General features: G+C 41.9%; 1 protein-coding gene across 1 annotated transcript in view; it reads left to right on the top strand.

Moving 5' to 3' along the window:
- The first annotated feature begins 3011 nt into the window (after window positions 1–3011).
- Window positions 3012–23275, top strand: part of LOC137877842 (polypeptide N-acetylgalactosaminyltransferase 16-like) — a 32145-nt gene continuing 11881 nt past the window's right edge. Inside the window, 7 exon segments of the mRNA XM_068717994.1 lie at window positions 3012–3457; window positions 11376–11417; window positions 11419–11558; window positions 12660–12758; window positions 12842–12909; window positions 16610–16675; window positions 20589–20710. Coding sequence (XP_068574095.1) covers window positions 3248–3457; window positions 11376–11417; window positions 11419–11558; window positions 12660–12758; window positions 12842–12909; window positions 16610–16675; window positions 20589–20710 — 747 coding nt within the window. The 5' untranslated portion in view covers window positions 3012–3247.

The raw sequence follows: 23275 nt of genomic DNA on the forward strand, positions 1-23275 counted from the left end.
CAGCCGGTTGGACTCGTTGATTTCAGTGCATTTGTATGTGGGGATTAAAATAAGAGGCTCTTTTTCGAACGGATGACGTTTGATATTAAACCACGCCACCATTTTTTTACACCGTCATTGATGACGCATCCTTCATTTCTGGGCCTAATTTGTTGCTTGGTGTTGCGTTATTCTGATTCCTGATGGAATAAAGGCAACAACATGTGTTTTTAGCAGCGAAGGAGTTCGATATAAAAGGAGTTTTTCAGCGATAAAACATCAGTAAATGTCAGGATGTTACACTGAGTTGTGACCATGTAACCGAGGATTTATTTCTATATTTATTTATTGACATTTTTTCTCCCATGTTGCTTCATATGTCACCTTCAGTATCCCATAGCCAGATGTGAATTACTTTACGTTACGTTCTACTGCATTGTACATTTTCTTTGTTTCTTTCTTTTGGATGCTCTTTTTACTTTTTAATCAAATGTCAGAATCAAAGAGAAAAAGATTTATTTCAAGATTCCACCGTTTGCACCAACATTCAATAACCACTCAAGCAGAAATCAATAAGAGAAGGAACATAGTAGAGAACAATATCAACTTGGACCGCAGCCACAATAGACCAGAATGCAGTGCGGCAACTTGAGAAGCTTCATTTCCTTCACCTGATGACGGACTTTTTAAAAGTAGAATACTGTTTTAAATAAGTGCAAAAAACCCCCCAAAAAAATCACATGATGCAGTTTTTATGAAAACTGTTACAAATAAAGCAGTTGGTGTTTCATCACGAGAACCCTTCTGCACCATGTGTCTTAGATTCTCACTTTGTTTTTTTACTTAATGAACATTGTTAGAGGGAGCCTGAGATCCAAGCCGTTCGTCCCCCAACGACTGCTTCTCTCTTGCTGTTGGGCATGTAACAATAAAGGACGTGGAATTGAAAATAATGGCCTTAAATGCATCACAGATGAATGACGTCACAGTGTGCAGCTGCAGATGGATTCATTCATTTATTGATTTCACTGTACTCAGTTGTTGCTCCCCCCCCCCCCCCCCCCCCCCCCCCGCGGACTCTGGATCGGGTTTCTTGATGTTTCTGATGAGGGAAAACTTGGCACTCCTATTTCCTGATGTTGTGTTGGTGGCCCCAGCTGTGTGAACGCCTCACACACACACACACACACACACACACACACACACACACACACACACACACACACACACACACACACACACACACTCAGTGTATAGCTGCTAGGTGGAGCTGGATGAGCTCATGCTGTGGGCTGTTTTTTATGTTCCTTCCACCAGAATAAGATGAGAATATTTCAGCCTCCTCAGCTTTGTTGTGCCTCTGGGGTGTTACCGCTCCGTGCAGCCATTTACAGGCTATGGGTTTTGGAGCGGGGGGGGGGGGGGGGGGGGGGGTCCTCTCAGTCTAATGTATTCTGCCGTTTTATTCTAACGCCTCTGATTTATTTCCAACACTGAATAAGTCATATAGTTGCAGAGGTCATCTGCGCAAATCCAGAGTCATCTCAGGAGAAGTTGAATATTCATGACGCTGATGTTCAAAGACTGCGTATCCTCTTTTCTTCATGATCAATTCAGCTGCTTAATATGCTCGGCGCGCGCTGCAGGCTCTTAATTTAAATGTATAATTCAAAATGCATAGGCAGAATAATGGCTCTTCTTATACAGGGAGGGTAAATACGTTTCTATTTTGATTCATGCTGCAGGGGGAGCAGTATGGAAGATATTAAAGGGTCACTTCACTGAAATCAATATATTCTGTGGTGTGTAGCCATGCAGGTTGTTTTAGTTTCATTAGTCGAGGTTTTAATTTTCATTACAGAGGAAATATTCCCTTTTTAAGATTGTAAATGGTAACAGGGACACATGTGGAGAGAGATGCTGCCAGTACGTTTTTTTTTTAAATGTGCTTTTTGAAAACTTGGAAGACCACAAGTTCAATTGTATTCACTTGAATTTGAATGAGATGGAAGCAGAAATCTCATGAACAGATGTGTTACAAACAGGGCAAATAAAAACAAAACTATGAGCATGGATTCTTGAGGTGGGTGGAAATTATGTTTTTTGGGTAATTTGGGGGAACGGATCCTTAAAAAAAACAAATCAAAAACCTACATGCAAAAAAAAAAATGCATGAGATTCATACATATTTTGGAGCTGCTACTAATTACTTAATTAATGCTTCGACGATGACAGAAAATGTACTATTTGGATTATCGATTAAGTCATTTTTCAAATCTTGAAATTTGCCTTTTCCAGCTTTTCCATAATTTGTTGCCTTCCTTCGTTTTACACACAGTTAACCTGAACACATCTAAAGGATCTAAAGGACAAGTCAAAACACAAAACAGCTGAGGAAGCCATTAATTGTCAAGTTGACTTTTAATCAATGGTGGAAGAAGCACTCAGACCCTAAAATCTAAAGTCCTGCATCCAAAAAGTTAATTACTGAGGGCAACAAAATCTAATTACAGTATCAAAAGTATTACTTATGCATGTACTTATAGTTGCAATAAGTGATACGAGCTTTATAGACTTTAATTTGTAACAATGCATCACTTTATAAACTGATATGTGTGTAAAATCTCCAATATCAAATACATGTGAAGAGCAAAAAGTACCTTAAAAAGTACCTCTTAAATGTAGTCAAATATCAGAAAATGGAAGTACTCGAAGTACAAGTACCTCAACACCTTAAGTACAGTATACTGCTCTTAATGCAGACAAGAGGAAGGTCTCTGTGCCCTAAAGGGAAAGAGGTGATGTTCTGGTTACTAAACACCTTCAGTGACGCGCAGAGGGATCACGCGCTTCAGAAGTACTCACGAGCACAAGTAGAGAAATGTATCTGTCATCATCATCTCCCGTCTGATCTGCACCTATGCGAGGCTGAAATGACCTCAGCTGCTAGATGCAGATTGAACAATGTAGCCAATGGATGGATGGCTGGCTGGCGTGTGTGTGTGTGTGTGTGTGTGTGTGTGTGTGTGTGTGTGTGTGTGTGTAGAGGAGGATGATATGCCTCGGCGCTAGGACCGTGGTTCTGTGGGTGCGCAAATCCCAGCAGAGAGGCAGCGCGCGGCTGTTCGCCGAAGAAGATAGACGCTGATCTGTCTGCAGCTGCCTGCGACTCAAAGCATCCACCGGCGGGGAGGCTGCAGCACCTTCTGCCGCGGACGGACCTGAACCAGCCAGGCTCGCCTTCCGGAGCCCTCCGTATGGGCTCACCATGCGCAGGATACGGGCCAACGCCATCGCGATTCTGACCGTTGCGTGGATCCTGGGGACGTTTTATTACCTGTGGCAGGACAACAAGCCCCAGTCGTCGTCGTCGCCGTCGTCGTCGGCGTCGCAGACCCGCGGCAGGGGGGGCCATGGGCAGAAGGTGGTCCCCGGTCGGCTGGAGATCCACCGGGACGACAGGACCATCCCGCTGATAGTGAGTGAGCGCGAGGGGTGGGGGGGTGATAAAGAGAGAGAAAGGGGGCTGGGGGGGGGGGGGGCTGTCGCTGGAGGCGCCGAGCTGCAGGAGAGTGTGTGCTGCATGTTGATGTGTGTGTGTGTGTGTGTGTGTGTGTGTGTGTGTGTGTGTGTGTGAAACCTTAGGGTGATGATGATGGTGGTGGTGGTGAGGATGCACATCAGCTGGGTGTCACAGCAGGGGGGGGATGTGTCTGTTGCAGGACCCGTACGGCTTTAACGCGCATCGTACTCCTATCGTACCTCCCGCTGCGCAGCCACGGGTTCTTCTCCCACTACTCTACATTCGGTTCTGTTCTCTGCTTATGTTTTGTCGGTGTTGCCACGAACCCGTGAGAACCTCAAGCACTCACGTAAGAGGCTTTCCATAAGTCCAGTGCGTCAGTGCGCAAACGCCTCGTAAACCGCGCTATATGCTGAGAGCTTCCTCGGATCGCACGTGTGAGGAGTAAAAACACGGGCTTTTTTTTTTTTTTTTTTTTTTCTCCCCCCCCAGCTCGGACAGGGCACGAGAGGAGGCGTCCTCTGCTCTCCGGTCTGTCATTAACGGCCTGTTTCTGTCAGGTCTGTGTCCGCCCGCTGTTGCCTTCTCCAGGGCGGAGCGGTGAGAAGCACCTCTGGTAAATGTTGAAACTGGAGGTGTGTTGGTCGTCGGGCTCGGCTGGCAGTAATCCTGCCAAGTTGCAACACAGCAGCACATAGACACACAGTCTGCGTGTGTGTGTGTGTGTGTGTGTGTGTGTGTGTGTGTGTGTGTGTGTGTGTGTGTGTGTGTGTGTGTGTGTTTGTGTTTCTGGGTCCACGCCAGCTCAGATTAGGAGATCTGGTCTACCTGGCTGCAGGGTTTTTCTGATGCATTAGGTGGAGGGAGATACCAGACCTGTAGCTTGTAGCTTTTAGTCATTTAGATGAAGTGAAGAAGACTCCTGTGCTGACAGATAATCGATCTGTTCTCAGACAGACTGTCAACATTGATTTAAGTCATTTATCAAGCAGAAATGGAAGCTTTCTTTGTGGTTTCGGCTTCTCAAATGTGAGGATTTGCTGCTTTTCTGCTGTTTCACATCATCTTTTTTATTGAATATGTTCCAGTTTGGACAGTTGGACAGTTGGACAGTTGGACTTGCACTTCGGAAAAATCTAAATGCTTATCTGTCTGCATTAACTGAACAACCAATAATGAACACAACAGTTATGGGAGCCTTACTACAAACTATGGCGGCAACAAGCGATCATTTTCATTATCGATTTATTGTTTTGTCAATAAAATGTTGTGTAAAATGTCTGTTATAGTGTCCCACAGCTCAAGGCGATGTGTTGCAATAGTTTTATTCAATGACTGGTACAAAAATCAAATAAATGAAATAAATCTGTGACACAGAGAGAGTCATTGACTGTAAACGTGAGAGAGTAACTCCAATTAAAATTCTCTGAGAAATAGGAGATCATTTAGTAAAAACCATAAATCAATTCTTCTCTGTTTTCCCTCTGCTGCAACCAAGCTGACGGACGAATCAATTAGATATCCAATAGGAGACTCCAGTGGAAGCGCAACACACTGGAGCCTCTTTCTCAGTTTACTAGACCGATAGCACCGTCTCAGCTGGCCGAGGATGTGTGTCAACATGTCAGGATGTTTCAGTGGAATCATGATTCGAGGGTTAAAACCGAAACGGTGGAGCTGCTGCTGCTGCTGCTGCGGTATTCCAGCTCGAAGACGCAGTCGAACGGAGGCCAACAATGTGATCAGAGGATGCAAACAAATGTGGAAGCGCTTTGAATAATCAGTGTGTATCATCTCTGCTGGTGAACCGCAAACAGACACCACCGCTAATCAGATGGTTCTTTGAACTGTACACTTTGGATCCGAGTGTTTTTTTTTTTTTACCCAGCGGGGTCGTTCACCTTCGTCACCTAACTGAGATTTCCTCGCTGTAGTTTGTTCTGGTAATCTGAAGCTGCAGCTCTCCGGCTGCCAGCTCGGCACAGAGTCCAACAGTTTGGACAGGAGGAGGCTGGTACACAAAGACTGAAGGACTCTATCTCTGTCTTTCTTTTGCTCTTCTTTCTCTGCATTCTTCTTTTTCTGTCCCTCATTTTCAACATGTTCTCTTTTTATTTCTTTATTCCTTCGTTCCCTTGTCCTCTTCTTTGTTTCCTTTCTTTATTTCTTTTGTCATTCTGTCCTCCCTTATTTATGTCTTTATTTTCCTTTTTCCTTCTGTCTGTCCCTCTTTGCTTGTCTTTGCTTGTCTTTCTGATTTCCTTCTTCCTCCTTTATGTCTTCCTTTTGCCCCTCTGTCCTTCCCTATATTGTGTCTTTTCCCCTATTCTTTCCCTTTTCCTTTCATCCATGCGCATTGCGTTCTTTTTTCTCTCTTTCTTTTTCATTAAACCGTCTGTTCTTTTCCCTCCCTTTATTCTTTCATTTCCCTCTGCCCTCATTTATTCTTTCTCTTTTTTATTTTTCCTCTATCATTCTGTCCTTCCCATCTTTTTTCTTTTTTCCCTTTCCTTCCATCCTCATCTTCTTTATTTATTCCCTCTGTCTCTGTCTCTTGTTTTGTCCCTCCCTTCTCTCTTTTTGTTCTTTTTTTCATTCATTACTTTCCTCACAGTATGTCCTTCCCTCGCTTCCCCTCTCTCCCTCTCTCTCCCTCCCTCTCTCTCTCTCTTCTCTCTCTCCGTCCCTCTTTTCCCAAAAGGCCGTTCATTAGCGGCGTTTGATTCACTAATGACATCATCTGTGAAATCTGTTTGCACTGGCTCCACGTTTTCCCCCTCATTTCCTGCGCTGAGTGGTCTAATTTCTCCACCACAGCTTTTTCAGCCTCTTTCTCCGCAGTGACAGAGTGAGCGTGAACACTTTTGTCAGTCGAACTCTATTGTGAAACATTCACAGTAATCAGCCGTCTCTCTGACCTGCACATCTGCTGTCATGGCTCTCTCTCCACATCAGCTGTGGACGTGTTGTAAACACCGGACCACAGATCCTCATCCAGCTAATCAGTTTGTCAGCTTGTTGAAATCCTGCCCTGGTTTTCCCAGGACAGATACAACGTACTGTGAAGGTTATACATTAAGTTTGGGATCTATTGTTTGCTTTCACGTCTTCAGATCTGGGTGTGACTGCTGCTTTTATTGTTCAAACTTTCTGACTAACTCTGCAACAATTGTTTGAATCAACACGGCACTTCACAAGAGAATTGGGTTAAATGTGCCGCAGCGATCGTGTCTGAACAAGGATTAGCTCAGCTATATAGTTTTCCATTAGGCTGTACAGTCATATGTGCCTGTACAACAATGGATTAAAGCCCCTCATTGGAGGGGCATCGGCATGGTAACTGTGTTGTACCCAAACACATCGTTCCTCTTAGTCATTTAAGCTCTGATTATTATGAGTTTTTAATTATTTTAATGCAATAATCATGTTCATTTGGCGTCAAGTCTTTATGTCCTCTAGTTTAGAAATAGAAGAATTTTTCAGATCCTTTAACAGAACATCAACATACTCCAGAAAGTAAAAGTCCTGCATTCATTAAAGTATGATCAGCAGAATGTACTTGAAGTACTCATATCTAAGCTGATCTTTGATTTTACTTTGCTATATCTGAGAATGGACTCTTTAATGCATTGATGTATTTCAAGGAGGACATCTGTAAATACTGTCCGGTATGGAATGAAAGTAGAGAATGAAAGCCTCTGAAATGAACCCCTTAACATGCACTCTTCTCCTTTTATTTCCACTTAAGTAGCGTTTAAGTTTACAGTGAGTGAAATATTTTAAACCAAGACTCCAAATGCTTTTTTTTTTTTGCCTCTTTTTATACATATTCCCTCCAAGTTCAGTCAGACTTTCATTATCTTTGGAAGCTTTGGGATCTTCACAACAATTTACAAAAAAAAATCTCTTGGAGGGTTTAAACAGAATTTAGCGGCCCAGCATGAGTTAGTAACCGTCAAAAAGGGTTAAGAGGAAATATAACATTGTTTTATTCATGTGTTTGTGTCTTATTAATGCTAGCTGTTGGTTTGCCACAACACATTTAGAAACCTGCTAATGAAGGTGTCTATTTGCACACATTACTACAGTAACTTTGGCATGAGATACATAAGTTTGTGAATAGATCATGAAAAGGACTCAGAGCCACAGCGGGGCTTCTTCTCCGGCCTATCGGGTCGATTTGACTTGGACGTGATTTCTCTTTTAATTCTGCGTGAAGGAGCCAGCAGACGTGTTCATCTTCCAGACGAGCTTCATATTTAATTCAGCGGGCCGAGCCTCGCCGTGCTTTTTTTGTAATGTTTCTCATATTATCCTTGGAGTGTCATTTTTTTGTAGCTTTAAATATTTAGTCATCATAATACTTGCGGATTACCGAGGGATATGAAGTACACGGTTTTGGAAAGAGAGTCATGACTATGCATAGCAGTGAAACGAAATGTAGGTTACTGTGGAAAAAATGACTTGTTTAATTGTGTTTACTGTTGGTGATAATGTGAAGCTTGATGAGAGGAGCTAATCACATAACTGCTAAACATATAAAATATAATCAACACTTCCTCTTCTTCAAAGGCTTCACAGTTAATATAGCAGGACTCTGCTGCCTTCCTGCTCTTTGCTGCTGTCAGAAAAGATAAAACTGAACAAGTTAATAATAAAAATATAATATAAGGCGGTAAATTGATGGTGAAATGAGTTGTGTCTTTTGGTAATTTAACATTATAATTAGCCTTTTTTTTGCACGCAGAAGAGTTACGTAATTAGACATCTCTCTACATCTGAGTAGATGGAAAATTGTATTTCTTTATTGTACTTAAAGCTACCGTGTGTAGCATTTGGGGGCTCTATTGGTAGACATGCCACCCTAAACACTGCACCTTTAAGCGGAGAGGCTCTTGAAATGAACAGTGACACCCAAGAAGCCTTATTTTAAGAAGTTAAGTGTAGCTCTTCTTTATTTGTTTAATTCCCAAGTAAACCTGAGCATTAGATGAAGCATCTGCTGCTGCATCGGTTTGCACATGGTGTTGTTGAGCAAAGAAGTAAAGTCACAAGGTGCTTCACAGGTGCACATAAAATACAAGAAGAATTTCAGGAAATGGCCAAACAAAATATGAGAAGAACAACATGAAACCACTGGAATAATAAGCTTTATTTGTCTTTAAATTTACGTCTCTATTATAAAGGACTGACAGAGCTGACAAAAGAGAGACTTTCCTCTGCAGCATTCTGCTGAACATCAACCGCTATTTACAGAGCGGCGCTAATTAGATCTCTTTTCCCACACAGCACTGGGATCAGCTGGTCATGTAACTGTTATAAAAGTCATGATGAATCTCTCTGTATGTGTATTTTATCATGTGTTTATAATGGGATATATAAATATCCTATTATCTATACCCTTTATATATAAATATCCCATATATATATATACACACACACACAAGTGGATTTTGAAAATCTTTGTCTCTTTAAGAAAATGCACCAGGAGATCTTAAAAATGTTAAGATCTTTGTTTAAAGTGCTAACGTATGAAGCTAGTAGCTTGGGTTTTATGTTGCTAACACTGGGATTAAGTAGCCTAACCTTAACCTTTTTGTTCATGAATGAAGGAGTCTCTTAATCCTCCTTTACCAAAGAAATAGACGGCAAATGTTTGTTGTACAAGTCAGGATGATTTAAACCTGCATTTACAGATTTTGTGTTCTAAAAACATATCAGCAAACAGTTAGCATTAGCTTTTTACAGAGGAGGAATTAGCTAGCTGCTAACTGACTCAGATCTTTTAACGTCACTAATGTAAAAGTAACAATACCACGGTGTAGAAATACTCAAGCATACAAGTAGAAAAGTATTGGCATTAATATAAAGCACCAAAAGTAAAAGTACTATATAATATCTGTGACATTGTTGGATTATAATTATTGACGCATTCATCTGTCAGTCACTAATGTTGAAGCTGGTTAATGTAGGGCAAAGTGTAAGCGTGTATGCTGGGTAACCTATGAATTATCCCCAATAACATTAATCTATAACAATACATTACATCATCATTTAATTCTGATAATATTGTGTGTTATTAATCTAAATTTAACCAGTAAATAAAGTTAGCAAATGTAGTGAAGTAAAAAGTACAATATTTGCCTCTAAAATGTTGTGGATTGGAAGTATAAAGTAGAAGAAAATGGGATTACTCAAGGGAAGTATCTCAAAATTGGATTTAGTACTTATTTACTTTCCACCACTTGCTTTGTGTCGGCAGTGTTCGGTGAGTTTTTGGAGCTTTGGTCTGTGAAGGTAACACAGTGGCATCAGCGTTAATCTTGCACTGCGGACATGTTTGTGTGTGAATCCTTGAAGCGTTCACGCTGCTTCCCCGGAGACACTGAAAATGAGGTCACTCTCACCTGAACCTGGTCAGGAGCTTTTTATAAATCCTCCAGCTACACCGACCTTTAATAAAGCACCACAGAACGAAGAGTCACCCTTTATTTCATCTTTTCTCCTTTCTATATTCCATCCGTCCGTCTCACTGTTGCTCCTCTTTGATGCCAGCTACTCTCATCTGCTTCCATCGATTCCTTGGCTGTTTTTACCTCCCATGCACTCCCATGAAAAATCCATTAATTACTGAGGATTTTATAGAGTGTGTATTTAGTTTTGATGAGTGCCCATCCCTTTTTGCCTCGTTAGCGCTGACACGGAGACCTGATAAGAAAGTAGCATTTACATTTAATGATTTCGGCTGATACTTTTCCTCAGCTGGCTTAAAACGTGAGTGCAATAAAAACACATGGTTTAATTCTCAGACGAGCAGTGTTGCAGCAGGATTGCAGTGCGGGCAGCGGCACAGCAGAGCAGAGGACTTGTTGTACATGGATTTAAGACATTTCAGACATTGCCTGAATATAGAGGTGGAACAATTTATTGGTTAATCTGGCTGTTGAGGCTCAGGAGGCAGAGTGAGTTATTCATTAATCTCAGGTTGACTTTTTGATTCCCAGCTCCAATTGTCCACATGTCAAAGTGTCCTTGAGCAAGACTTTAAACCCCAATGGCCAGGCCAGCACTTTGCCATAGTATGTGTGTGGGAAGGAGAGTCAAAAAAAAAAGATCCAGTTGCCATTCATCATTTAGTTGATCAACAGGAATTTTATCAGCAACAATTTTGATAATCTGTTAATCGTTTGAGTCATTTATCAAGAAAAAAACACCCAAACATTTGATATCTTCTCGTGTCTTTGTGGAGTGTGAAAGCTCATTTTTGACTTTGAAAACATTGGTTTGTTGTCTGGAGCTTACAATTATTTTCATTGTGGATCTTTGTTTAGTTTGTAAAAGGTCAGAAAATAGTGACAATGCCCGTCCCACGTTCCCAGTTTGAAGATATTCTATTTACACAGATACAAAACCAAGAAAAACAACAACCGATCCCATGTTAGACACTAGAACCAGACTATGTTCGACGATTTTTGCTTGACTCCAAGATGAAATGTGAAATATATTGAAAACTAACAGCGACATTTAAAAAAAATGAAATGCTGTCTGTTCTGACAGACAGTTAAAACATCATATAAAGATATCCCTTCATGATAATGAGGATGCAGACATGACAATAGATGTGGCAGAAGACTACTGTCTTGAAAACTGAGGGAGTGGAGTGTTGACACCAAAAACAATTCATGCTGCTGTGTTTACATAAGCGACAGAGAGTGTTTTGTCATTTAATCCACATTCTCACTTTACAATCATTTATTCTTTTTTTGACTTGAATTTCTATCATTTATTTCCTGTAGCACATTGCTTTGAACGTGTACCCTTGTTTTTCTAGCAGAAGTGAACACGTAAACACACCTCGTTGTGTCCTCTGCAGGTGACCCAGCCCCCGCGGCCCGAGCAGCAGGGCCAGCTGCTGGGGCGGCTTCGATGAGAAGGCTTACCTGGCGGGGAAGCAGCTGAAGCCGGGGGACGACCCCTACAGAGAACACGCATTCAACCTGCAGGAGAGCGACCGGCTGGGCAGCGAGCGAGCCATCAGGGACACCCGGCACTACAGGTGAGCAGGGTTAACGACGTCTGGAGATCGAGGACTAATCTTGCTTGAGCTGCACACGGGTTTTAGAGTTGTTTGGAAAAACAAAATCTGTCTTGTACACTTAAAGGTTGTGCAAGCGTGAAATAGGGTGATTTGAAGTCTTATGCTTCGACACAGAGACATTCCGGTGACGTAAAGCTACAAAGTGATGACGCTCTGCAAATCAAAGTTGAACTGAACTCTTTGCAGCGCTTCAATGACGCGGTGAAGCGTCAACCAATCATATGCTTTTGTCTCCGCCTGTTCCATCTAATAGAATCCCATTAGCCAGCTCCCGGCGCTACTGGAAGACGTAATGGAACGCAGCATTAGCCGGACCTGAGCGTCCTGACTGCTGGGTTCACTCCAGGCTGTATCCATCAGACACAGCGGGTGGACAAAATAACATAAACACGTGCTTTGATTTCCGGATTCAGACACCAAGAGGCTTATGTTTAAGAACTGTTTCTCTCTGCCCGGTTTCCAACAACTGAGGGTGAAATTACTCCCTCACATGTTGAGAAAAATTATGTTATAATAGAAGTGTTTTTGGTGATCTAACAGGGATTAGGATTTCTGAGGGATTTGGATGACGACGCGGACTTTAAACGCCAACAATGACTGGGTGACTGTCCTTGTTTTGTTTTCAGTTCATGAAAGTTCATCGTAACCTTTATGGCCGCCTAGAATACCTTATTCAGCCTTGGTTGTATTGAGCTCCAACCTCTCGTGTCACTTTCTGGTTACAAACAAAACCAAGATGAGGCCGGCCCCAAAAAAAAAAAAAGAGACTACGTCCACTTATACAATCTATGCTTCTGACCCATGCTTAAAGCTCCCGGCTCCAGGCAGCAGAATAAAGTAGGGAATCAGTAGTCTGTGCAATTGTTGCTTGGCAACGAAACATTTCCATATCCTACAGCAACGATGCTGAGGCGGCTCCGCAGGGCACCGCTGCTAATCACAGTGTGTGTTTAAAGACCGGATGTGACAGTTTTAACGCACACAATGTGACTTCTGTAGAGAAATGTAAACCTTCTCCTGCTGTGCGATCAATGTGTGGTTCATTTCTTCTCTCCGTAGGTGTGCCTCTCTGAATTATGACACAGACCTTCCCTCCACGAGCATCATCATCACGTTCCACAACGAGGCTCGCTCCACTCTGCTTCGCACCATCAAAAGGTAACAAAACACAAGGAAGACAAAAGAACGGCGACGTCCAGTCGTGTTTTTCTGATCTCCATCTCTGTTGTTCTCGCTCACAGTGTCCTGATGCGAAGTCCTCCATCGCTGATCCAAGAAATAATCTTGATAGATGACTTCAGCTCTGACCGTAAGTTTCCGGTGTAGCTGCCTTTGAGCAAACTGAGGTTTTGTCCTCTGTTGTATTGTTTCTGTGAATTTTTTCACATTTACACAAATTGCATATGATTCTTTTGGCGGACATTTTTCTTAAACGCAACCTCTCTACAGCAGCTTTAATCATTAGTCTTTATATCATTTAACAGTGGGATCAGATGATTACTTGTGGGCCTTTGTTGAACCCACAGAGATTCATCACTGACTCAGCAGCCCTCGCTTCACTGAATGTTTTTACTGTCTTTCCGTTCATTATTTGGGTTTTCGACAACTTAATTGTTTTTTGTTTACTCTCACTGCTCTCATTAGCGTCATTTCCAGCCACAGCGGGCAGCTTTTTCACTGAAATACTCTGAAGTCAAACAGACAGATAGAGAGTCAACATAGCGGAACATAAGACTGAATATCAGAGTTGCATTCATCAGAACGTTTTTTTTTCCTATTTACCATCACTTGGGGAGATGCATTTCCATAAGTAAAATAGAATAGAATATAAAATGAATCAATTAAATGTGAAAAATGATTGTTTGGACTCTTACGGTCCTTATTTCTTATACCTGGACTGTGGCCCTGTGTGCTATAGGTGTCAAGCTCTTTTCATACTGTTATGATTATGTGCGCTGCAAATGTCAAAGAAACGTTCCAACAAACGAGCAGTCCCAATAATAGGAAAATGTAGGGCGAGCGTAATGTCAAGAGACAGGAGTGCTTTGAAGATGAGTCACACTGACGTCTGATATCACCGAAAATCACAAATTGAATCGGGAGGTGAGAGCTTCTCGGGATGTTTTTTTCACTTGTTATGTAAGTGATCGGTGATGCTGCTGAGGGAATAAAATACATCCGCAACAACGCAATAGCAGAATGAGCTGGAGCTTTCCCACCATGCTTATGTAAAAAAGTGAATTAGTGGCCTAATTGACCTTGATATTGGAGAAAACAAATCAGTTAATAGCGAACATAAAGTGCGGGTATGTTTTGATGTAGCTGACCAGGGCGGTGGATTTAGAGGATAACCACATTTCCAGTAATTATTCCCGTTGTCAACATTAGGCAGAAGAATTATATGAGGTCATGCTTCACACTGTCCACAGCGCTTTCCGTAATTACCACCACATGCATCTTCCTGTCTGTGGGAACTGCACGGTGACCTACATTCGCTGTGCACTCAAGCACCGACACACACACACACACACACACACACACACACACACACACACACACACACACGTTGAGGTGTCAGAGCTGGCCAGACATCTTGACAGTAGTGCCTCAGCGTCAGTAGCAGCAGGAGAGCTCTATTAGCTCACTAATGCTTTGTTTATTCTCACTCCGCTGCGGCCGGTTTACCTGAACCCACGTTGAACCGGCAGCATCATGGCGTTAGAGCCAACATGGCTGTCTGTTTCCCGTCTTGAGCGAGACTCTTAAGCTCCTCCCAGTCACGGGTTTTTATATTTTTTTTCAGCATCCGTTGTCATGTGGAGCCGTTTCTTTCCGGGTTGTGGCTTCTAGTTCTGCCTCACTCTGACTGAACGAAATGAGCCTCCCATTAGTCGCCTGCTTCTGCTCCCTCCAGCTCCTCTCCGCGTCGCAACTTTCTAATGCTGCGTTTTATTTATTGTCTCAGTAATCCCTGCTAAGAAAGTGAAATAAAACTGCTGTTTAAGTTGGGGGTTTTGAAGGCAGGAGGTCCAGCACGTTCTCAAAACCTCAAATCACTACATGATGTTAACGGGTACGGGGTTTTTTTTTTTCTTTGAGACTGCACACACAGTGAGGTACCAGCTCTTTAGCAACATAACATGATTTATATCCACACACTTTTTAGGCTATTTTGCCCTTCTCCTCTGGTTTCTTTAAATACAGTCCATCAATTAGTCATACAACTTACAAATCACTACCAAAACCAAACATTCATATATTGATTTTTAAGTCACCTCTGATGCCATCCTTTGAGAAATAAAACATGGTATGCTGGCGTAGGTTTTTTTTTGTTTAATATAAATTAATTTCAACTATAAACACAATTAACAAATGTTACTAGACTCTAAGATGTATTTGTTTTCTGTTGTCCTCTTTTGAAGAATATTCTTGTACATTCAGACAAATAACTAGCCAGAGAAAATAGCACAAATAGATCTATTTAAAGTCCGTCAGCTGAGGCAGTGAGAGTGAGAGCTGATTGGTCAGAATGCGACCCGGCAGGCAGACGGCCGGAGAAGTGTTGGAGGATGTTGGTCAGCAGGCGGAGTGTAATCCTATTAAGGCTTGCCTTAATCATAAGGGCACAGTCCTCAGTTTAGTACAGTGATCTTTACTGTGAGTCCGGACGACAGCATGTGACTCATGCGACGAGACAAGAATATACACCCCGGTTAACACAACGTGCTCGAGTACAGTAAGATGCTCTGTTTTGGCTGTAAGTCAATGGTCTTCACGGTGTTGTACTGACAGAAAATAATGCACAGCGAGGCACACATCACACCAGTCAACAGGGTTTTTTGGGGGGCTGAGAGAAGCTCTTTTATTTCTATTGGCGCACTGCATTTTGGGACAGAGCTCCATTGACAAAAAAAAAATGTAATTTGTACATTTTTGTATGGAGTCCGACATTTTAAATTTCACTTAATTCAGTCATTTTCCCTGCGTTAAAATAGGTCATATTCAAAACATGGATAAATGTAGCACACAGTATGCAGTTGCATGCATGTAACTGCATAATGTATGCAAGCTCACACACACACACACACACACACACACACACACACACACACACAATCTGGCAACAAGTATACAACATCTGCTCAGTGGGTGTGATCTATGACTTTCTGCTCTTCTTCCCTGAGTCCTTAAATCCTCACACACACACACACACACACACACACACACACACACACCAGCTGCCCCCTCCTTATGAGCACCACTAAAGGACTTATACACGCCTGCTCTCGAAACACACGTCCGATGTGATACAACAGCTTAAATGAAAACAAACACGTTGTACGCACAGCCAATTAAATCAATTCATCATGCATGTTTCTGTCATTATACGGCAGTATTGATGGTTTGTCTGTCATTATACGGCAGTATTGATGGTTTGGGGGGGGGGGGGGGGGGGGGGGGGGGGTCTCTGCTTGATCTACCCACAATCCCTCAGCAAGGTCACACACACTGCTGCTAATGCTAATCCTCTCAAGGATGCGTGTGTGTGTGTGTGTGTGTGTGTGTGTGTGTGTGTGTGTGTGTGTGTTTGTGTACCTGTATTTGTGTGTTGTTTGTAATGATGTCCATCCCGTGTGCATCAACAAAAGGTCTGCGCCAGAGATTGCTCGTGTAGAAAAAGGGAGTGGACGATGTGGATCAGCTGCTCGCTGGATTTGTTTATGGAAAAGGGATTTTGAATGTAATTATCCAGTGAAATGAAGCTGTTTTGTTTGAGCACTCAGTCACTCTGAACGGCTCTTTTGCGTTTACGTGTTCCTGATTATTTTTCGAGACTGCGATGAACCACTGATGGATGTTGTGTTTGAATGTGTTGAGGTCATGTTTTACTGTGGGGTGAGAGTGGCTTTTACTGCGGGTGTGCATCTGCGTGTGAGGTATGTGTGTTTCTCAGTGTGTGTTCTGCTGTTCCACCATAACATCCCATCTCCTCTGCTCTCCTCTTCCAGCTGAGGACTGCCAGCTGCTCTCTCAGATCCCCAAAGTGCGCTGCCTGAGAAACGGCAGGAGAGAGGGTGAGTGTGGAGGGACGGGGGGACGGGGGGGACGGGGGGGGACGGGGGGGAGGAGGCTAATTGGCTAAATGGGAAAAGAGACTGGGCTTAAATGTGCTGTATGTGGTATGTTTTTTAAGCCGTCCAAGTTGTTGTATCTTCAATAAAGAAAAATGAAAGTCATGTCTATTAGTACAGCACCTTTTAAAAACAGAGGCAAGTCAAACTGATTTACATAATGCAAATAAATGCATTTAAAAAAAACAATATGAGGAGGAAATTAAAATGATTTATCTTCAATTAAATCAATTAAAGGTGCTAAATTCCAAATGCAGAGCATATCTATGATTGAGGGGACGCTTCCACGCGGCTCTCAACATGGCGACGGCTGAGCTGGGTGGCTAGCAGCTAACGATGCTAACAGCACAAACAGTGAAAACAACGGCAACAGAGCTGACAGTGTTTACCTGAGGGGGGGGCAGGGGGGTTGGTGCTACAGCGTCAGCGACGACAGCGTGTTACTCCACTGTATCTTTACACAGCAAATAACTGTTTGCTGCTTTATTAATGCTCTGAATGTCGAATTTAACACATTTATACTAAAATAACATGATATAAAGTAAAAATAGACAAAGTAATACAGTTTCAGTGCAGTGATCAAAGAATTCTGTGGCAACTAACAATAATGTCCATTCTTTTTTTTTTTTAATGAATCAATTAATTGTCCCGTAAATAAAATGTAAAAGAATAGTGAACAATAACCATCACAAGTACTAAGAGCCCATTCTGTATGAACATAACCCCGAAATATTATTCACAATGAAATAAAAACGAGAAAAGTCAAATATAGTCACACTTTGGAAGCTGGATCCTGGATCCAAAAATGTTTGTCATTCTTGCTTGATAAATAGATTTTTGATTTATTTTTATGTCAATCAATCAATCAATCAATCAATCAATCAATTGTCTTATAATGTCAGCACTACCAGTAACAATGACATAACTGAGCCAGACTAGTCTAACTATCAGAGCCATAATCAACACTGAGGAGCCCCCTCTGTGCACCTGTTACTTCCTGTGGACGCATAAACATAATGAGAAAGTCACGTGGGACATATACTCTACAACTCTCTGTATTCAAAACCAGGAAATGTAAAAAGAACTGTAGAAAAACCTGAAATCACTGTTTCTTTCATTACCCATGTGATTCTGATTTGAATTAGATTAATCCTGGAATTAGATTAAATCCTCAACCTTCAAAAGAAAGTTCAGCCAGAATAAAAGCCAAAAGAGCCGGTGTTGCTGGTTTTGTTTGCGTGTCTTAAAAAGAAACCCTTTTACTCAGGTCGCTGCAGACTGAAGGCTCACGAACCTCATGCTGACAGAACATAAGCATATTGAATTTAGGCCGGCAGTTCCCGACTGGCAGCCGAGGTACACGAGTCGGAGTGAGCTCCAAATCCACGCCATCATGTCAGAAACTTCTAAACCTTTTGTGTTAGCTGAATCTCTATTTTAGTTTGAAACCGGATGACCCAACCGATGCAGAGATTTTCAGCAAAAGACAGCAATCCGTGTCAGTGACTCTTGATTGATTTTAAGATGTGATTCCCTCTTTACGCAGCTCTTAATGGTTTCACACCTTCAGGCATCATTGACTTTTTCCCCTTTAATGTGGCAAACTGCTGCCTGAGGTCATCAAGCACCGGAGCGGTAAATGTACCCACAGTTACAACAAGCAAGCATGAGGAGGCGGGCTTCTGTTGTTTTAGATGAACTGTGGAATGGACTGCCGATAAAGATGTGACATGCAACATCGCTCAGAAACAGCTCGCAGCTCTCGTCTCAGTTTTAAAGTTATCCTCAAATAGAGGATAGGGTGCAATTAATATAAAATATATATAAACTATAAACAATGTCACTAAGGTGCAAGGACATTTTCTATGTGTTTGTTGACAATCTCTTAGATCATTTAAATGTTTTTATTTGTTATATTTATTGTTATTATCGCCACACACAAGGTAAAGAATACTAGGGTTACAAGTAATGATTCTTTTTCTATTGATTAATCTGTTCATTATATTTTGTATTTGATATATTAACTGTTTAGTTCATACAAATGTGAAAAAGGTCTATCACAGTGTCCCGACAGGACAAAACCCAAAGACACTTTTGATTAAAAAAAGGTTCTAAAACACAAAAAATCAGTAAATTTACTGCTTTTTCAACCGGGTTAGGTGTGAGAGCACTCTAACGACGTTTGAGTCAGAACTGCCTTGTTACAAAGTGCACTTCTGAGGAATTTCATTTAAAAAAAACAAAAAAACAAGTATGACTCATATTTCAAAAATAAATCAAAAAATGTTTCACCCCTGCTGATGTCGTGAGCTGCGCAAGCGGAGAACAAAATAAATGTATGAATTAATCTGAGAAACATGAACTCCTCAGCAAGGTTTAATACAAGTAAACTTAAAAGTTAGACTTCAAGGCTGCTTTTTTTCCCCTTTTAAAAAAAAAACCAACCCAATTATCTTCACAAACAGCTTCACAAGTGTCTGTTATTTCGATCTCTGAATTTGGAACAAAACTCTTCAGATGATGAGATGCATCTGTTTAATTAACCGACGATTTCGCAGAAAAAAAAAAAAAGACAATTAACCTCCTCCACACTTGTCTGCGCTAAATGCAAATGACTGTGATTGTAGACACACTTCTGATGAGGAAAGACACCTTTATTGCTATTCTCCTCCCGCCTGTAGCGATTCTGTTCTTAACTCGGTTTGTTTTAAAATAGATTTGACTCTCGGCTCCACATTAACGCAGATTTTTTTTTCTGACAAGCAATTTGTGTGTGGTGGGGCTAAAAGCGAGACACATTCTGGCATCTACTTCAGACTAATCCAATTATCCAGCTCCGTTTCAAAAAGCTTTTGGTTGCATAGAATCTTTTCCTCCTAACAAGGTCTTCAAATAGTTCAGAACTTAAAAGGGAAATTGAGACTGATTAAAACTTTGCTCTGCATATTTCTGCACTGTGCTGTCTGGTAGTATATATAGTCCTTTAACTCTTTCAGGCAGAAAGCTGATCAAACAGAGATAATGTGACACGTGAAAACCTTTTGAATGAGTTTGACTACATTTAACAACGGCACTTGTAAATATGCTGTGAGTCACTTGTAGTCGTTAATCAACAGCTTTCTGTTTTGAAATTATGTCCATTAATAAAACAAGCAGAAACACGTAGAGAAAGAGGCAGTGAGGCGTGTTTTACTGCCAACAGTTGCCTCAGCAGACTAGAATGCAACTTAGAAAACTTAAAAAAAACCAACTTCATTCTCTCCACCTATATATGCAATCCATACTAGAAGCACACCTGTTCACTTGTAGCTTTTGCAAGGCGACAAAGGAATTAACGTAACATTTACTAAAGTAGAAGTAGATAAGGCGATGCAGAGAGAGAGCGGGTGCATTATTTAACTGTGTTAACAGTGGAAACAATGTTTTTCCTGATAGAAATGGACTCCAGTCATGAAATATTGGTCTTCCATAAAGTTGAGGGACTTTCAAATGACGGTTAATAAAAATAACTGTAATAAATTTATGCATCTAAGGTTGAAATATCTAGAATTTGAGTTCCTTATAAAGATCAAATAGTAAGAAAACACATCCTACGTTAATAACAACACAATATTTTCCTCAAACTTGACAAAACAGAAGATGGAGGAGTAGATTCCTTGTCAAGTAAAGTAACTATGACTTGTTAAATCAGTGGAGTCCACCTTTCATCGCTGGCACTCACTTCGCCACATTAGGCATCCAAATATTGACGTCCCTACTTGCAGTCAAGCAGCATCCAATTTGATCAAATTTGGAGATATTGGACCGGTTTCAGACTTCCGTGTCATCCCCCCCCCCCCCCCTGCTCTCCCCTCAGGTCTGATCCGATCACGCGTGCGTGGAGCCAACACGGCCTCGGCCTCCATCTTGACCTTCTTGGACAGCCACTGCGAGGTCAACGCTGATTGGCTGCAGCCGATGATCCAGAGAGTCAAGGAGGTACAGACCCACGGGCGCACAGTCAGCCGTCATTCACACTCTCCAATTAGACACTGAATACATGCGGCTCACACACACACACACACACACACACAACACAACACATTTCTGAGGTGAACACTTGCTTTTTGCGGCTGTGATAAAAAGCTTCAGGGGATTTTGCTCTTTTTCTGGGTGGATTTTATTTGCTGTATTGTAATACGATGCCGTGGCATATTGTTGAATAAACACTTCATTTGATTGAATTCAAACTCTACGCAAAATCCCCCTCCACCTTGCCACTGCTGGAAAGAGTATGCAGTCATATTCCCAACCAATCTGTCGTCCACTTGACTCCGGAGTGTTTCACGACATGAGTTCAGTTGGTCTGCTTTGTGTTTTAATGCAGTGGTTTGTTCTTGCTTCAGCTGCATGCCGGATTCATTTCTAATCAAAAACAGTCTTTTATTTTAATGCAGTGGGAAGAGTCCCCCCCCCCCCCCCCCCCCCCCTTTCACCGCATCCTACAAATTAGATTATGCAGCCCACCAGAGACACTACCATCACATCATGCATGAATGTTTCACAATTCAAAAATGCGACCGGGATGAAATGCAAAACCAGCCGCTTTTTATTATCAGGGGGATTTATTCATTTTTTTTTCTTTATCATTTTTCGTATCAGTAGGGTATTTTCATGTGAACTTTCAAGGGCGTTTTGGCTGTGAGCCCTCACTGGTTCTGTCTGCTTTTCTGTATCAATTCAACAAAGTCACTCCAAGAAACGTGCACACGGCATGTAAATAAATGATTAGAGACACGTAAGCGTCTGCAGAGATGAGCGTGTTCGCTCACCGAGACATGAGTGTCTGGTATATTTTGATAAAGAGAGATGTAGCTGTGGAAACCTTCATCACTTGCTAATGAGTAATAGGCTGTTTGTTGGCAGTGTCTTTCCTCCCCTGACATTATTAACCTGCGACTGGGGCTCTAAGCAGCACAGCTGCTCTCCCAAATCCTCTGCCATCCCCCATCGCAGGCAAACATTCCCACTGACTGTGCAACAGGAGCTTCGTCAGTTCTCCTCTCTCCAGTGTGCTTCAGTTTGCATCCGCTCTCTCGGTTCAAAGGAAGAGCCTGCGTTTGTTTCAGCTGCCTCGATGTCTACGAGCTCTCTTCTACTTCTCTCTTCTTCCTCCTCTGCTTTTTAGCAGCTTCTCCAATCTCTCAAAGCACAACTTTTGACGTACGTTAAAGGAATAGTTGACATTTTGGGGAATACATTTATTCACTTTCTTGCCGAGAGTTTGCTGAGAAGATCTTTGCCGCTCTCATGTCTGTGCTGTAAATATGTAGCTGCAGCCGCTCAGCTTAGTTTAGCTCAGCTTAGCTTAGCTTAGCACACAGACTGGAAACAGGGGAAACTGACTAACAGGGCTCTGAATAAAAAAAGAATAAGAACATCCTCCTACCAGTACTTCTAAACCTCACACTAATTAACACGTCAGCTGTTAAATCTGTACATAACCTCAAGTTCAATTTGCAGTTTCACACAGGTTTATGTGTTGGACTATTTCTTGCCCAAAATAGCTGTTTGTACACTTTTTTTTGAAGTGCTACTGTGTCTAAATTAGTAAGTTTTGGAGGTGCTGGTAGGTCTGTTTTGTTAACTTTGGACAGACCCACAATAGCTGTTTCCCCCAATTTCTCGCCTTTATGCTAAGCTACGCTAACGTTCTCCTGACTGTAGCTGTACTGAACCGTTACCCCACAAACATGACAATAGTAACAATCTTCTCATCTAACCCTCAGCAAGAGAGCCTAGAATATCTCCCAAAATGTAGAAAGATTCCTTTAAAAGAGCAATAAATAAAGTATTTGTTCTTTACTGTTGGACAAAACTCTGCTGTTTGTTCGGAAAGTACACAGACAAGAACCCAAACTGAAGCTCGACGTGCAGCAAAACTCATATTCAGAAGTCTCTACTGTACCATGTTTTATTCAGAAGACTCTTGTGAGTGTGTGCGCGTCGTGTTTGCGTTGCTGTACACTCATACTTGGCTCTGGGCGGCTGTGACTCATCCAGCTTGCATTACAATCTTTCAGTCTGGCATTCATGAGAGCGTCGGGCTCGGTGATAATTCACCAGCTCCTCGGCCCGGCTGCGCCCCGGTCCTGGATTCATCAGTCTTCCTGAGACCTCAGTTCTGGGTTCATGAAGGCCTCTGAGGGCAGAATACTGATGAAGGATCGCCGTCTATCTCCTTTAATGCAACAGAATGACACTTTTCATTTGTTAATTTAGAGCAGCAAATGAAACCACTTGAACGTAATTAGAAATTAAGTACCTATAATGAGCTCGCTGCTCATAAATGTACAGGGATTAGAGATTTAAGTTCAGTGAAAGATGTAGCTTATAAGGCTGGGGCGACATTTAATACCTTCTTAAAAGCCATTACCTTTTTTAGAGCATGGAGAATAATTGTAATGCGCCGAATGAATTTAGCTACACTTGTACACTTAACATCTAGATAATAATGTATCATTACCGGATGCCCCAAACCTTTTTAAGTTTGTGACTCCATAC

Source organism: Cebidichthys violaceus, unplaced genomic scaffold (assembly GCF_023349555.1).
Source record: "Cebidichthys violaceus isolate CVI_PGR_0920_01 unplaced genomic scaffold, fCebVio1.0.p SCAF_22, whole genome shotgun sequence".
NCBI lineage: Eukaryota > Metazoa > Chordata > Actinopteri > Perciformes > Stichaeidae > Cebidichthys > Cebidichthys violaceus.